This window comes from Plutella xylostella, chromosome 17, assembly GCF_932276165.1.
Source record: "Plutella xylostella chromosome 17, ilPluXylo3.1, whole genome shotgun sequence".
NCBI classification, from domain to species: domain Eukaryota; kingdom Metazoa; phylum Arthropoda; class Insecta; order Lepidoptera; family Plutellidae; genus Plutella; species Plutella xylostella.
The window spans coordinates 6,740,500-6,757,865 of NC_063997.1; the positions used below are offsets into that span (position 1 = coordinate 6,740,500).

At 39.9% G+C, this 17,366-nt stretch overlaps 2 protein-coding genes across 2 annotated transcripts; one reads left to right on the forward strand and one right to left on the reverse strand.

Annotated features, from left to right (window-relative positions):
- Positions 1 to 144: 144 nt before the first annotated feature.
- LOC105389265 (putative inorganic phosphate cotransporter) lies at positions 145 to 5,486 on the forward strand. The gene is made up of 10 exons (XM_048627019.1): positions 145 to 592; positions 1,128 to 1,290; positions 1,559 to 1,776; positions 2,002 to 2,238; positions 2,345 to 2,554; positions 3,477 to 3,644; positions 4,007 to 4,223; positions 4,418 to 4,539; positions 4,733 to 4,849; positions 4,978 to 5,486. Exons 2-10 carry the CDS (start codon positions 1,185 to 1,187, stop codon positions 5,197 to 5,199), a joined length of 1,617 nt encoding a protein of 538 aa, XP_048482976.1. The 5' UTR covers positions 145 to 592; positions 1,128 to 1,184; the 3' UTR covers positions 5,200 to 5,486.
- Positions 5,487 to 5,489: 3 nt separating this feature from the next.
- On the reverse strand, positions 5,490 to 17,110 carry LOC105383645 (coiled-coil domain-containing protein 96). The gene is made up of 9 exons (XM_038108708.2): positions 16,849 to 17,110; positions 15,754 to 16,399; positions 15,173 to 15,389; positions 14,387 to 14,510; positions 14,109 to 14,255; positions 13,803 to 14,004; positions 6,192 to 6,367; positions 5,973 to 6,077; positions 5,490 to 5,801 (listed from the first exon to the last, which is right to left on the reverse strand). Exons 1-9 carry the CDS (start codon positions 16,861 to 16,863, stop codon positions 5,643 to 5,645), a joined length of 1,791 nt encoding a protein of 596 aa, XP_037964636.2. The 5' UTR covers positions 16,864 to 17,110; the 3' UTR covers positions 5,490 to 5,642.
- Positions 17,111 to 17,366: the final 256 nt, after the last annotated feature.

Here is a 17,366-nt window from a genome sequence, read left to right on the forward strand (position 1 = left end):
TACTGTATATTTGATCAAAGATTAAAAAATGATAGCATCCCACTCTGTATATGAAGAGAACACAAACTCAGAAGCAGATAATAATAAAGATAATTAAAGACGTGTTCAAACATACGCGTCACTCGTCATAGTTCTCTGTCGTGTCGGTAGCTGTATTCTTGTTAGGGTTTCCTATGCGGTAATTTTATACAATCGATCGAAAACCAAGCGGTATTTATCGCTACCGGTACCGGTCACCAATATCGCGAAAGTGTGGAATGGCCTTAAAACTCTAATTCATTAATTATCTTTCACGTTTTTTTTGCGCATACTATTATCATCGAAAAGAAAACACCATACGATCAGTCCTTATTAACATTAGCATAACAGCATATTTTGTTTAATTTTTTACGATCACATAATGAACCCATCATGAAAAAACACCGTGAAAGTCTCAAAAGTCAATAGAAAAAAACATGGTGCAATTCTCAAAAGTCAATACATACAATAATAAAATACAGTGCAAATCTATAGACGATCAAACGGTCCGCAAAAATCAGACGTCAACGGACTATACGCAAGTTGTGGTGGCTGTTAAAAAAAATATAAGCAGGTAAGTGATTATTCTATTTAATTTAATTTGTTAACCATGCGCCTGTAATCCAGCTAGCTTCAGTGATCGGAACCGGTCATTGAAGTTAAGCCATACACGACACGGTCACTCAATGAATGGGTGACCAATTCCATGTAGTTGTTTTCTGGGCCCTTCCGTGCTTTGGACTGCACGTTAAGCCGTGAGTACCGGTTGCTGATCCGGCAGCATTCGTAAAGACTAGTCAAAAGGCTTCGAGTAGCTTGAAAACATCTGACAGTCGGGTTGACCACTTAGGTACCTGACAACTCTCTCAGCACGAGCTTGCTTGTGTTGGGGTCCACCAACCGGTGTTCGACTAGAGTCTCAGTGGGGATGTTATGAGTTGTGATGGATGATGTTTCGGTGGCAGGAAGCTGGCCTGCCCGAATGGAACATTCATGTAGCTATAAATCCCTTAGTTCTCAACTGGTTACATGTTAGCCATGATCTATTCCCACCGCGCTGGTCTTATTATTTTTGTTCCAAGTACCTTAATAATATGCAATTTTTATAGGTAAATCTACCTAGTGATTAAAGGACACTGTTCATAAAGTTAGAAACACAATTCGATATGGATGAGACAAGCGAGGCCCAGGCGGTGGCGCATACCTTGCTGGAGCATCAACCGCAGACACCGCAGATACAAGATACGAAACTAATAAGGACATTGAGATCATGTAAGTACCCAGTAACAGTAAAGTTAATAAGTAATTTATGAGTCCAGTAAAATTCTATTTCTTAGCCGTGGCATAGACTAATACACAGTCTATGGCCGTGGCATGGCACTGATAGTTTACCGAAAGCAAACTGTATCGAAATAGGTACTTCGACAGTTTCAGACGCAATAGCATTTTTTTATGTTCAGACAAGGCCATTGATCATTCACCATATATTATAATAATAACACCAGAACACCATTATGAAGGTTTTCTCTACCTATTGCAGGCTGCATTATCCCGCAACGGTACATCGTTGGAGTGATGGGATTGTTGGGAGTATGCAATGCGTTCACAATGAGGGTCTGCCTCAACCTGGCCATCACCCAGATGGTGAACCACACTAAATCAGACGGTTATCATGAAAGCCCTGACGCTTGCCCTAGCGACGCCATCGATATTGTTAATACTTCTGCAGTTCATCCTGATGGATATGTCTCGAAACCGGTAAGTAATTAACTGCTTCTTACCCCGAAGGCGAGCAACTATTGGGTTATGTTTGTACAATACTCACGTAGTAAGTAACTCTTGTGTTTGTAAGCATTAAATTCTGTTAGTAAATGCTAGGAATTCATCAAAAAATTCCCTCCGGCGACCGAACAATATACTTCTACCAGTGCGCCCTGCTATTTGTACGGACAATCGATTTAAAATTATACAATTTTGTTTCAGTATGGCGTATTTGACTGGGATGAAAAAACTCAAGGTCTCATACTGAGTGGGTTTTACTACGGCTACGCACTCACTCAAGTGCTTGGAGGCTACCTGGCTGAAAGATTCGGAGGAAAATGGACTCTCGGTGTTGGCCTACTGAGTACCGCTCTTTTCACATTCCTGACTCCTTTGGTTACAAGAGCTGGAGGTGCTACATGGCTATTTATCCTTCGAATTCTTCAGGGTATGGGTGAGGTAAGAAACCAGACTAAGTAGCTATACGTATGCTGGTTCAAAATTACCGGTTTCAACTAATCTTATTGGGTAATTAAATGATCATCTTCTTTTCTTTTCTTTCCAGGGTCCGACAATGCCGGCCCTCATGATAATGCTGGCCCGCTGGGTGCCTCCTCATGAGCGGTCGTTCCAAGGGGCGCTGGTCTTCGGAGGAGCACAGATTGGGAACATTTTCGGTTCTTTCATATCAGGTGTTCTATTATCAGGAGACAACGACTGGTCATATGTGTTCTACTTCTTTGGCGGATTCGGGTTATTATGGTTTTGTTTGTGGGTAAGGAGACAGAGATAAATTTGTTTTTTATTGTGTATTATAAAATATAGGGTAACGTAACGTACCTAGGGACATTTTCGACTACCCCAACTTTGAATGAAGCTATCGCAGCGTATAACTAAGATATTAATGTGAAATTTTCTTTATTCGGTAGGATATATAGTCTATTATCACTAGTATTTGTGCTAAAGCTTTAGTGTGGCCAGATTTTATTAAATTAAGATAAAAGTAAAAATGCTTGTTTTGACCCAAGGTACGTTACACGTTTGTACCTTGGGACACTGTTTCCTATAGCTTTGTACTATGGAAAATGCAAACTTCTAAATAACGCCTTATATCTCTGTTCGTATTGATTTACTGCATCTCTCTTCTGTCTAGTTTCACTCTGGCACTAATAAGAACAGAGATATAAGGCGTTATTTAGATGTTTGCATTTAACATAGTACAAAGCCATAGGAAACAGTGTCCCAAGGTACAAATTTAATCGTGTCCCAAGGTACAAAAAAGCAATATTTAACCAAAATTTAAATATCTTTATTTTTAATTTAGGAATCTTTTAGATAATTGCCATGTCATAAAATTAAATAACTGAAAAGTTATACGTGACATCCATGTCTTTATTTTGAGCATGCCTCAATGAGATAAAGCAACACAAAAAACTATACAAAAGCTACTTTTGACTCCAAAAACTTCATATTGTCTTCACCACACACTCGATGCTGGTATGATCACGAGACTCACTAGTTTTGCCAAGCGAGTAAAATACTATGCCTAGGGTAGAATTTTAATGTGTTTATTTAGCCGGTTTTTAAAATACAATCAATGTCCCGAGGTACAAGCGTCCCAAGGTACGTTACGTTACCCTAATATAGAACAATATGAGCAAGAGTAAATTACATATAACAAAACCTCACCATTTCAGAGTCTATTCTGCTACAGCACCCCGAATTCACACCCATTCATATCGAAGAAGGAACTTCACTATCTGAACACGAACGTGACAACAGCTGATAATAAGGGAGCCAAGGACCCCGTACCCTGGAAGGCGATACTACGATCTCCTCCCGCATGGGCGTTAGTTTGTGCTGCTGTAAGTATGGACGAGATATGCTTTAGCAGGTACATCATACATAGTTAACATGGATGGATAACTACTCTTGGTCCTCAGCCGTCGCCCTTAAAGGTAATGCGGACCTCATGTGGAAAACTTATTCAAATTCATAAAACATAATCCATGCTGCTTGGTATGGTAATTAGTGACCATGAGGGCTATACCGAATGTCTAAAGTTCGGTTACTGGCCGTTATATATATTATGTCAGTTGTCCGATACCCATATTACGAAATATTACAGGCTTTTACTAGGTTAAAGTTGGATGGCTGTGTGTCAGATGAAGATTCACCACATATTTAATGTTATTATTATTGCTTTATTGTTCAAAACCTTTTCCAGGTTGGTCACGATTGGGGCTACTACACAATGATCACAGATTTACCGAAATACTCAACTGATGTCCTCAAGTTTAACATCAAGACCACTGGAACGTTGACAGCCCTACCGTATATCGCTATGTGGCTGAGTTCCTTCTTGTTTGGATTTGTTTGTGATATCTGCGTCAAGAAGGGCTGGCATACAATAAAAACTGGCAGGATTATACATACCACTATTGGTTAGTAATAGCCATTGAATTTTTCTTCCTTTCCCACATTCTGCTTATTATTCCAAATTTGATTCACTACAATCAATTCAGGCACCACTGCAAGTTTATCTACCTATCTGTGGTATGCAATCATAAAAGAGTCCCAGCATTTTCTCTCCGATTTGTCACGTGAATTTAAGAACTATTTATCCAACTTTTTACAGCTGCCACCGGTCCTGCAATCTGCATCATCTTGGCGTCATACGCCGGGTGCAACCGAGTCGCTGCGATGGTGTACTTCATCCTATCCATGGCTCTGATGGGTGGATTCTACAGTGGGATGAAGGTAGGTATTGCTATTGACTTTGACACTCACTTATTATCGTATTCATATTTTATAAGAGTTATCAATTTGGTATCTTAAACTACCAATGAGAGTCGGACCTCCTATTATTATTCATCAGTGCCGAGTGCAATTTTTGCTCCCTGAGCTTACAGATTATAGCTGCTATTAGTTTATTTTTTTCTTATTTTAAAAGGTAAACGCTCTCGACTTAGCACCAAATTACGCCGGGTCGCTCACCTCTCTCGTCAACACCACGTCTACCTTTGCAGGCATCGTAACCCCATACCTTATTGGACTCTTGACACCCAATGTAAGTAAATTTTTTCAGTAACAGCGTTTCTAATATAAAAATCTAATCGTCACATCTTCAAAATTTATTTTAAGTTCATCATCGTTTCTTAATATTCATCTAATCAAAATTTATAAATTTTGTTACAGTCCAGCCTTATGGAGTGGCGCGTGGTGTTTTGGATATGCTTCATAGCTTTAGTCAGTACTAACGTGGTGTACTGTATCTGGGCGGACGGCAAGCAGCAGTGGTGGGACGACGTGCGCCAGTTCGGCTACCCACCCGAGTGGAAGCACGGCCAGCTGGTGCCCACCGAGAGCCCAGACACGGTGCTAGAACTGAGCCAACAGAACGGTACTACTAAGCAGTGATCTCAAAACAAACTAGATTTTTTATTATTTGGTAAGACCTTGTCGTTTGTATTGTTATTATTAATATACTTGGGTGATGTGTATGTGTACCTATGTGTAAATACAAATACAATGTTCAAGCAGTAACCTTATTTTAAGAATGTCTCTTGTATTTAGCTAAGTCGTGCATTGTGCCTAAATGCAGATTTAAATCACATTGTTAAATAATATGTAAGCATGACTTAAACTTTTATGAATTTTGAATTAGCAGAATTGTATTTAAGTATTGTAAAAATAAAGTAAGTACTAAGTATAACTCTAAACAATACTTTTATTTCAAACATATGTAGAACAAATCAAACAAAAGCTAACATTTAATAAAATAAAGAACCTACCTAAATATTGTCCGGCGTTCCCATAGCATTATTAAGTTGTAGAAATTGTGTGACCTATTTATGTATTTCTTACAATTTGAAGAATTCTTCAGTGTCTTCCGAAGGGGTGCGATTTTTCTGTAAGCGGTAAGATTCTTCGAGCATATGCCTACGAATGTTGCGTACTTTTTCAATTATCCGTGAAATTGAATCTTCTAAATACATTTTCTTTTCTCGCAAAATGGAAACCTATGAATAAAGTGAGATAAAATTGTAAATACCTATGGTTGTCTCACAAGGTGTTTTTAAAGATTGTCTTTTAAAAAAAAATACCATGGAAACGGCCGACATCATTAAGTTTTTTTTTTCAACAAACATTAAAGAGCAAATAATAAGAATTTCAGCAGTTGGCTCTTTTACCTCATCAATAGAGTTTTGGTAGTCACGTAGTAAGTCCTTACGAGTCAGAAGACCTGCCTTGCTCGCCTCATTCTCAAGCGACCAGCGCAGATTGTCTCGAAGACTCTGAAAAAACGACGAAAGTAAATAATAATAACATTTCATGCACATGCGATAGGTACTATCGTTAAATTGTTCAATGAAAACACACAATAAAACTACAATATTATAATATTCAACCTTAATAGTCCCAAGTTCTTCTCGAGCCTGCAAAAGTACCATCTCCGTATCTCCGAGATCTCCCTCACTAAAGTCAATGACCTCGTCAGTGTGATGCATCTTCTCTCGAATATGAGCCAAGATTTGGTTGTGTTCGGAGCATCTGGTACGGTTTTTTATCAACTCGTCGTCTCGTTCTGAGGTTGAAAGTTATTGGTTAAGATAACGTCACTCGATTTGTATTCATAAATCGTGATCATCTGGCAACTGGATATCAACTGCTAGACACAGATATCTCTAATGCCAGTAATTAACAGTTGCCCGAGCACAGGATTCGAAACTTCCGTTTACGTTGCGTATTGGTTGCGTATCGTCAAATGTCACTGTCAAAATGTAAGGCAAAGGAGAATGGCCATTTCTCTATGGCGCCGATTCCGTTTCGAGCGTAACTAGGGTACCCACGTGGTCCTAATTATCAGCGCGATTTCGAGCCTTTTCTGTGCCAATTTACAGTGTTAATACTTGTTTGTTGTTGTAAGTGTGGTGGTGGTTAGTGGTAAGTGTTGTGTTCGTCCGTAAACTCGTATTTTAGCTCCATTTCAATATAATGGAGCACCACTCGGATCGCCCCCCAGATCCTGATCCCCCAGATGATCAACAGATGTCTTCCTCACCTGATATACTTACGGACTGTTCCCAGGAGACGCGAAAGCGCCCTAGGGATGATGAACAAAGTTCAACACCAAAAGGTAAGCGTGTTATTGTCGACCCCGACTTAGCATCCGCAAGCATCCAAACCATATTCACGCACCCTAGTCTCGACGCCACCAAGGTGTACGACGACTCTGACCCCGGCCCATTCATCGTACATGTCACCCAGGAAAGCTCGTCGGGAAGTACAGCTCCAGCTGCTTCATCCCCGCTTAGGGCTATCAAGTTCGGTCAATTTTTGTACAAAAATAAAATTTCCGACATCACAAGGGATGGTGTCAAAATGACAGGCCGCAACAGGGTCACTGTAGAATTTAGGTCTGCGAAGGCAGCCAATGAATTTATCAAGCATCCTGCCCTGACTACAAACAAATTTAAGGCTGTAATTCCAACCTACCACATCACCCGGATGGGTGTTGCTAGGCGAGTACCAGTTGATCTCTCCATGGATGAGTTTGTAGGTTCCTTGGACCTCCCGGCTGGCTGTGGTATTGTCCTAAAAGCCCGGAGAATTAGCCGAAAAGTAGTTAACAATGGAAATACTTCCTACGTCCCCACTCAGACCATTGTCATCACCTTTAGAGGTCAACTTCTCCCAGAGAAAATTTTCTCCTACCGCGCAGCGGTAGAAATTGAAAGGTATACTTACCCGACAATTCAGTGCCATGCTTGCTGCAGGTTTGGCCATATGAAGGCTAGTTGCCGGTCCAAGCCTCGCTGCTACAAGTGTGCCCAGCCACACTTGGGTGAGACTTGCGATGCCGACCCTCCCACTTCCATCTACTGTTCCGGAAGTCATGCCTCCACTAGTAAAAATTGTCCTGAGCAAGCCAGACAGAAATCCATTAAAGTCATTATGTCGCAGGACAGCATCTCTTTCGCTGAAGCCGATGCTCGACTTCCTAAGAGCAGAAAATCATTCGCTGAAGTTACTGCTTCACAACCTATTGGCCCACCTGCAAACAAATCATACAAAAAGACTGTATACACACAGCGTAGGCCTAGGTCTCCCCTCAGTCCTGGTTACGACAGACTTGCCCATCAGGCACTTATCTCTTCCCCATCTTCCTCACTTCCTAATGGAAGTGCCCTCAACTCTATCACTTCTATCACCCCTAATGACAACTTATTAGACAATCTTCTTTCCTTAGTTGTTAGTCTGCTGGCTAAATTCAGGGACACAATACCGCCCCACGTTGCCCTAAAACTCAAGGAACTTACATCCTTCACCCAGAATGGCTCTGAACCCGATCCGGGTCCTCCAGTGGAATGCTCAGAGCCTTAAAAATAAATCACATGAATTACTCACTCTCATTGACGATATCAAGCCCGTTGTCGTTGCCATCTCGGAGTCATGGCTAGCGCCAGGTTCTCGTTTCCGAGTTCCGGGCTACTCGTGTCTGCGGGATGACAGGGATGACGGGTTTGCTGGGTGCGCTTTACTTGTGAAGCGTTCCCTTATCTTCTCCTCTATCCCTACCCCCCCTCACGGACAGGAATTTAATGTTGTGGCTCTTAGGGCTTTAGACATTACTTTCGTGTCCGTGTATTTCCCTAATCCTCATCCCTCTCTGCTTCCATCTTTTTATAACATCATTTCTTCCCTCCCCCAACCTCTCCTGATCATGGGGGACTTTAACGCCCATCATACCTCATGGGGTTCTTATCACACTGACGCTTTTGCAATCGCCCTCTTAGACATGCTTGATACCTTAGATGTTTGTATTTTAAATGACGGCTCTCCTACCCGTCGAGTCCTTCCACGTCAGAACCCAAAAAGTGCTGTTGATCTCACTTTTTCTTCTCCTCTTCTTTCAACATCAATATTCTGGAGGGTCCTTCCAAATACTTTTGGGAGTGATCATTTTCCAATTTCTATTACTATACCTAACAGAACTAGCGTTCCTGCTGATTCATGTGCCTTCCCAAGATACATGATAGGTAGGAATGACTGGTCCACATTCATCACCTCTGTTGAAGATAAACTTAATCTGATCCAACCCTGTTCCAGTGACAACTTTCTTGGTAACTATGAACTATTCGAAAAAGCTCTCACATCCTCTGCTAAAAATAAAAAATCTCGTAAGGGCCTAAGAGTCTCACCACCTTGGTGGGATTCTGACTGCACTTCGGCTATTGAAGATCGAAAAAACGCAGAGGATGTTTATCTAGCTAATATGAGCATGGAAAATTTCATAAGTTACAAAAGAATAGCCGCACGAACCAAACGGCTTCTTAAAAAGAAAAAGAAACAGGGTTGGATCAGATTTTGTGAAAATCTTTCTCCTAGGTCTCCCTCCTCTCTGGTGTGGAGATACATTCGGCGATATCGCGGTTCCCTTAATGTCGAAGATATCTTATGCAACGATCCCTCTCTATGGCTAGAAGGGTTCAGCGATAAACTGGCTCCACCTTATGTCCCACACTCTAGTGCTCTCCGTCCTCCACCAGCTCCCTTACCATCTTCAGACAGGTTGGATTCTCCATTCTCTTTGGATGAACTTCAATCTGCTTTATCTGGCTTAACCGATTCTTCTCCAGGTATTGATGGCATTCCATACTCTTTCCTTTCAAAATCAAGCCTCAAGGTCAAGTGCTTCTACTTGGAGCTGATAAACTACTTTCTTGAGTATGGAGTTACTCCATGCTCTTGGAGTAAGCAAATAGTCGTTCCCATATTGAAGGCCGGAAAAGACCCCCGTGACCCTAACTCCCGACGTCCAATCGCCCTCTCCTCTGCTTTGTCGAAAATCTTGGAACACATGATTAAATGCAGGCTGGAATGGTTAGTTGAAAACAGGGGAATCCTCGCCAAAACCCAGTTTGGTTTTAGGAAAGGTATGAGCACCCTAGACAGTCTTGCAATTCTTACTACAGATATTCACATCGCATTTATGAGGAAAGAATACCTTGTGGGTGTCTTTCTTGACATAGCGTCTGCCTACGATAACGTCCTTCTTCCTGTGCTCAGGCAGAAAATGCGCCAGCTGAGCATTCCAGTGAAGCTTACCCGTTTGGTTTGCAGCCTATTCATGGAGAGATCTATCTACATAAAATCCCCTTCGACCTTGGACTCCCCAAAATTTGTATGGAAAGGCCTTCCCCAGGGATCGGTCTTAAGCCCCCTTCTTTACAGTCTTTATACTTATGATCTTGATAAATCCGTTGACTGCTTTTGCGACATTCTACAGTACGCCGACGACCTGGCTCTCTACTATGAATCTCCTTCGTTAGAAGAGACAAATGTACAGCTGAACCTGGCGCTTAGGTACCTCACGGATTGGCTGGATGGTCATGGGTTATCTCTCTCCCCCCCAAAATGCACAGCAGTTGTATTCACCAGAAAACGCCACATCCCTGATGTCGATCTCGTTGTTGGAGAAGATACAATTGCTGTAGCCAACAAAGTGAAATTTTTAGGCGTTATTTTAGATTCACGATTATCGGGAACCCATCACATGAATTATGTGGCTCAGAAGTGCGAGAGGGGCGTCAACGTCCTTAGATCTCTGTCGGGCGTATGGTGGGGGTCTCATCCCTACTCACAGAAACTCTTGTACAATGCTATTGTTCGAAGCCATTTCGATTATGCTTCCTTTGTACTGGACCCCTGTAACAAGGCTGCATTGGAAAAACTCGACAAAATACAGTACAAGTGTCTTCGTATTATATCGGGTGCGATGAGATCTTCTCCCACCAATGCCCTGCAGGTGGAGTGCGTTGATCCCCCTCTTTCACTCCGGAGGCAGTATTTGTGTGATCGTTTCTTCTTCAAAATTTGGCAATCCGACTCTCACCCCTTATTGGCCAAGCTTGATACCCTTAGGCGGTTATGTAACTCCCAAGAAAACCATGGTCTTTCTTTCCTCCTTAAAACATTCATTTTTTGCACTAACCTCCCTCATCCCACTGTGAAATTTAAAACTAACCCCCTTTTCGAAGTCCCCTATGACACCCTAGTTTTTCAACCCAACATAGCCCTGGATTTGGGCATCAGAAAGGACTCCCCTGGGGCTGATAGAGCCCTAAATGAGAAACTCAATACTGAGTGGCCGGACTGGCTCCCCATCTACACCGATGCCTCTAAATTATCTGAAGATGGCAACGTGGGTTTGGCTGTATGGCTGCCCAGATACAGGGTTGTGTTGAGTTTCAAGTGTCCTCCTGAAACCTCGGTCTTCACGGGCGAGGCAACAGCTATCTTAGAAGCTCTTCTCTACACTGAGTCCCACAAATTAAATAAAACTATCATTTTATCAGATTCGGCCAGCTGTTTACAAGCTATCATCGCTTATCCATTTAAATCTAAATCAAAATTTCCAATAATTCTCAAAATTAGAGAAACTCTTCATCGCTGTGTGACTCAGGGTATTGAGGTAGCTATTGCCTGGATTCCCGGACACAGTGGCATCATTGGTAATGAGTGTGCAGATTCCTTCGCTAAGGAAGCCGTTAGCTTGGGCCTGGATACTCATTACCAAAACTTCGCTCATGACCTTGCCTCGCTCGCAGGTCCGAGGCTAGATAGATCCTGGAAAGTGTCCTGGGACACTTCCAGGAATCTCAAAGGTAAGTTTTACTCCGACATTCAACCCCATATCCCCAAAAGGCCATGGTTTTTTAAAGCAAGATTTCTTGATAAACCTGCTACCTCCACTATTTGCAGGCTCCGTCTGGGTCATGCGTGCACCCCTGTGCACCTGGCTAGGATTCGGGTGCGTGATAGTTCTGTATGTGACTGCGGTACCAGCGAAGGATCTGTTGATCATCTTTTCTTTGAGTGTCCCAATCTTCAAACCTCCCTCCACGATTTCCTCCCCCCGTCCATTCCTAAACCTGTAAATATTAATTATCTACTAACACTTGTACATACTCCAGTTGCTAACATTCTGTACAGATTTCTCAAGACTAATAATATTAAACTGTAAATTTGTATATTGTCATTATATATACTAAAACTATACTAACCCCTATTTGTGATGTCCTGTATATATATTGTGTTTGTCTGTTTGTTCCAGGTATTAACCCTGTAAATATATCTAAATTACCGTAAAGACAGTTATAATATACATGTGTGTTCCTTATTACAATTGAATTTGGCGGAATTTGCTGTGTCAGTCACACACGGCATAGTGCCACAACCAAAGATTGATTGATTGACTCTATGGCGCCATGACCCAGAGCGGCCATTGATGAAACATACACTGATGTGTAGTCCGTGACTACAGCATATACTGGTATTAATTTTATTATTATGAGACATGGGAGAACGAAGATATAGGTGCTGAAAGATCAAGTCTTTCTACTTTACTAGATGTTACCCTCGAGCTAAAAATTGATTTTAAAAGTGTTTCCGTGGGAATTCCTGGCTTAAAAGTATTATATGTTACTTCGGGATAACGGGAACTTAAATAGAATGAAATAATTTTTGAAATTGGTCTCTTTATAAAAATAGGTTTCTGAGTGTGAAATGTGCAAAAATAATTATGATATTATTTGCATAAATAAAATCATGTAATACATTTTGTGATGCGCTATGAATTGGGAATCCCATGATTTAGATTATAACACTTATTTGTGCGTGTACCATTCAGCAAAATCTTATTTAACGAAAAAAATATATTTAATTAATTTACTTTTGAACCCTAATATCTCATGGACCCCCATGGTTTAGATTTTTTAAAATATTTTTCCCTGATAATAGACATTTTTATCAATAACTTAAAATAGGTTTGGTGAGTGGCTGCTAACTTATGCAAAGCGGGTCAGGTTTCGCCATTCTTCTTTGTTAATTCCAAAAGTGGCATTTGTTTTTTCCATGTTAGGTGGAATTTCACCAAACGCTAAACGTATTTAGTAGCCTGTCATACATCTGTCAGTTAGTACAAAATGTATTTAAAATTTGATTTAAATTTGATTTAAATACGTTTAGCGTTTGGTAAAAGCGACCCTTCGTGTAGATTCGAAAATAGTATCGAATCCTATGCTCGCGCCTCTGGGATACCTTATGCCGCCACTAAGAAAGGTGACACTGCCGTTGGCAGTCTCGACTCGACTCTAGAAGTTCTAATCAATATTTAAGTTGGACAGAAGCATAATCTTATAGGTACAGTCGACTCTGTAAATATGTTTACAGTGTAAACTTTTGTATCTAGACAAAACAAAACTTCACAAACCCTCAATAAAACAATAACAAGTTAACTGTAACGTATAATAAATTGGTTCTACATTTCCCTCACATTTCCAAAGAGCTTCAATCGAAGAGAACTGTCATACATATTCATCCAACTTAAACGAATGGACGTCTAGACTTAACACATTAGCCGGTGGCTCTTCTAAAAGTATCGGATCCATTAAGCCGATGTTCCGTATACAATTACGTCCTCAATACCCATTTGGCCTAGCGCCACTTTTGTTTGTTCCCAATATACGTGCCTATTGCACGCCGGGATGACGCCACAGTGATTGCACTGGACCTTCTACATAGTTAATTACGTCTATATTGTGGATTAGAGTAATTTTGTGAAAATATTGTTCCATACAATAACACATCATTATTATGGAAAGTTATGATTTTTGTTACATGTTGAGGCTTTGGCCACCCATCAGATAAAGGCTTCAGCGACGAAGGATTTCGTGTTTAGTTTTGTGTGGATTTATGTATAAAGTAGTTGCATAAGTCCTTGCTATAAACGGACTACACAGAGGAGCATTATTTATAAACATAAGTAAAGTAATTTGTTCTAAGACTATTGGAAATATGTAAAAAAAAAGGTATTCCCCGTAATAAATGCCTTCTTCTATGGAGAGTGAACATAAATTTTAAATTTAAGTTATTTTGAGTTACGCACCCTCTTTTCTGCATGCTATACGATTTTTGTAGTATTCTGTAAAAGTATAAGTAACTGCGGCAATGCTTACCTTCAATCTTGCTAACTAAATTCTGATGATCTATGCACAGCTGCTCATACTGAGCTACATACAGTCCGGAACCGATTTTCTCTAAATCAGTCACAGCAGTTTGTAACTCAGATACAGCATTTCTAGCTCTCACATAGCGAAGACGGAGAGCAGAGCACTGCTCTGCCTTCTTCTGCTGAAGGCTCAAGAAGCGTTCTACTGTCTGCAAAAATAAATACATAGTTATAAAGTTAAGATTACAGTTTTTCGGATTAAAATATTAATAAAAAGTATTTAAGTAAATGTTAATAAAAAGGCTATCGCTACCTTTTCAGATATAGGTTTTCCTTTGTTGGAATAAATAAGTCCTGTCCCGGTGGTTCGCTCATGGTGGATCAGCTCTTCGAATGCTGTTTGTGCGTCGTTCAAACGTTCATCACAATCTTTTTCCACTGCGTCCAGTTTGCTAGCGATCTATTTTAAATAAATGTATACTTATTTAATAATTATCTCTATATCTAAAATAGGGTCGGTAACCGTGGTGAAAGTTTTAGCCAATAGAATAAGCTACTGGCACGTAGAAATAAAAACAAAATAGTTCTTACATCTAAGTTATCCTTCTCTTGTTTATTCTTTAATTCCTCATAACCAAAAAGTTTTTGGTGGTATTTTTCTTCCAAGTCCAGGGATACCTCCATTGGCTTCAACACATGATCCAGTTTCCTTTTCCTACGTAAAGTTTATATTTTTATAAATTATATAGAAAATAGTAGGTTTACGTCAAAAAAAAACATGATGTGTGTTGGTGGAACAATAAATAAATAAAAACAATAATCCTAAGCACCTGCAACGCCTTCAGCATGAAGTGAAGGCTAAAGAAGGAATATAATGGGGCCTAGTGGGAGTTTTTCTCCCCACCCGCGCAATGGAATGTAAAAGCGACTTTGTGTGGCGTGGACGTTATGCCACGCCTGTACCACTATGTGGTGTGGTAACGCTCAAATGCGCCATAAAAATTACCAAAAACAAACAAACAAATAAACACTCATGCTTTGTACTAATGTACGCCCTTGCGGGGTAGGCAGAGGAGCATTGCTGCACCCACTTTTCGCCAGTGTTTATGTTAGTCCTAATGTAATAGGCCGCCCCCTATTACATTAAGACTAACCTATTGCCATTTTACGGGCACATCCAAGACCCGAGAACAAATATATGTGTTTAAACAAATATCTGCCCCAGCCGGGAATCGAACCCGGGACCTTCGGCTCAGTAGTCAGGGTCACTAACCACTACGCCATTCGGTCGTCGCCATAAAAAAAAAACTCAAAATATAAGTAGTATAAAAACAAAAAAAAGTTAAACAAAAAAAATATTACAGGATGGAGCCGTACCTATAATATTCAGCTAGTTTTCTGTGTAATATATTGTTTTTGATTTGCTGCACATGTTTTTCCATCGACAACTCTCTGTACTGCTGCATGTAGTCTTCTCTATCGATCAATAAACTAGGAAGTGCAGGTATGGTAGGTACTGGCTGTAAGGGTTCCGTAAGAGATTTCTGTTTTTGAGATGACTCAATCTCTTGACTTGGTTCCATAGCGATACTTTCTAAAAATATAAACAAATATGCTTAGTTATAAATCAGATCAGTTTAGTTATATCATAGACTAATTAGTTTATGCTTATATCATCCACGTCATCAGTCCACTACTGTTGGGAACGAGCCTTCATTTATGTACGTAAACATATCTAATTTCGTACCACACACACAGTCACACATGTTCGTATTAGCCTAAATCTACATAAATAGAATCTTTGTCACTCTGTTCTTGTACTGTCAAAGAAAATATTATATTTAAGGCCGACATTAGTTTAAAGTTTCTTCTAGCAACTCAGCGAGGTACCTAGGTACTTACATAATAGTATATTAAACTTACTAAGAGCAAATTTATAACAAAAAAAATAACGTTACTTGAAGATTCTGAAGAAGAATCATCTTTATCCGAAAGTTCAGTCAAGCTTATGGTTTCACCTTTGGTTTCGCTCTTTCTATTTATATCTTTGTTGCTACTAATTATGGGAGCGTCTTTGTTTGTAAGTAATGAAGTAGTTTTTTTACTTTCATCCAACTTTTCTTTAATATTTCCAATGGATACTATTTTTACTGAACTCACTGTATTTTTTTCATCAGTAATCTTTTTTTCTGATGCGTTTGCATCATTTTTATCAGATTTGATAATTTTTTCCGATGCGTTTGCATCATTTTTATCAGATTTGTCAATTTTCTCATTAATATCCTTACTTATGCTTGATTTTTCCGAAATCGTTTCTAAATCATGTCTTGGTGTATTTATATTACTTTGTTCTGCTGTGTTTGCTATGTTAGTTTTACTTTCAGGTAAGGAAATATTTGAGCTAACAATGACATTTTCGGTCTTTAGTTCTTCGCTTTTACTTTGGATGGTTATTTTGCTGGACTTGCTATTATTTTTACTAGTTTTTATATTGGTTTTACTTTCAACCTTCAAGGATTGCAAGCTTGAAACTGTATTTTTTTCATGATTTGAAACTTCTCTATCCTTTTCAATCATTTCATCTTTGCTGTTTTGTGTTACTATCTAAAAATAAAATAAGTTTTAAAATTGAAAACAACTAACAAAACCTAGTTTTAATAACATTAGTAAGTAGGTACCTAAGTAATAAATGTATACTCAAGTTGTACTCAAGTTGCAACCATAAAAAGTGTGCTCTATTTTACCCACGAATGATAAGTATATAGACTTATCATAATAGTAATGGCTGTGATGAGCATAACTAGACGTGAAGGTTTGATTTCTTAAGAAACGTAGTTGTAAGTTTTAATGTAGCAACAGTAACATCAAATGTAGTTCCGCAGTTGGGTAGTAGGTACCTAATTAATACTTACGTACTAGATACAAAAACAATTAGAACCAAATGCAAGTGTTGTGTCGTGCGTGCCCAATGATACTGTAATGTCGTGCCTACTCTGAAGAAAGCTTCACCGAAACACATTAATTATATTATGGAAACAACATCTAAAACGTACCTTAAGCTCAGACATCGCGTGCTCACTTAAAATTACCCTTTATTGATCTGTTTTAGGTTAAGTTCAGATATTATTTTGTGTTTTCATAATCCTCGCAGTATGACAGCGGAACAAGCAGATTGGTTGCTATGGCAACGTGTAAACAAGCATTGTATTTGATCTATTCTATTACAGCGGTTGCCCGGTTACCATTTTTTTTGTGCTAGGTAGGCAGTGGTTTGAACAAGGAACATTGAGATGCAGTACTTCTTGGGCACCTAAGGTACCTGTTCTCTCGTTAATGTTGGCCTTAGGCCCGGGTCTCCTATTTACTCCGTAGGTAGCGTCAAGTGTCACCGCCGTAGGCCGCGTCACAATGCTCATTATGTCTACGCGCCAACGTCGGCGTGTGAGGGAGACCGCATCAGTACATTTCTATAGTGAGCATCGTGACGCGGCCTACGGCGTGACGCTGGACGCGACACACGGCGTAAATAGGAGACCAATGCCTTATTGAACTGATGTAAGGTCTATTATTT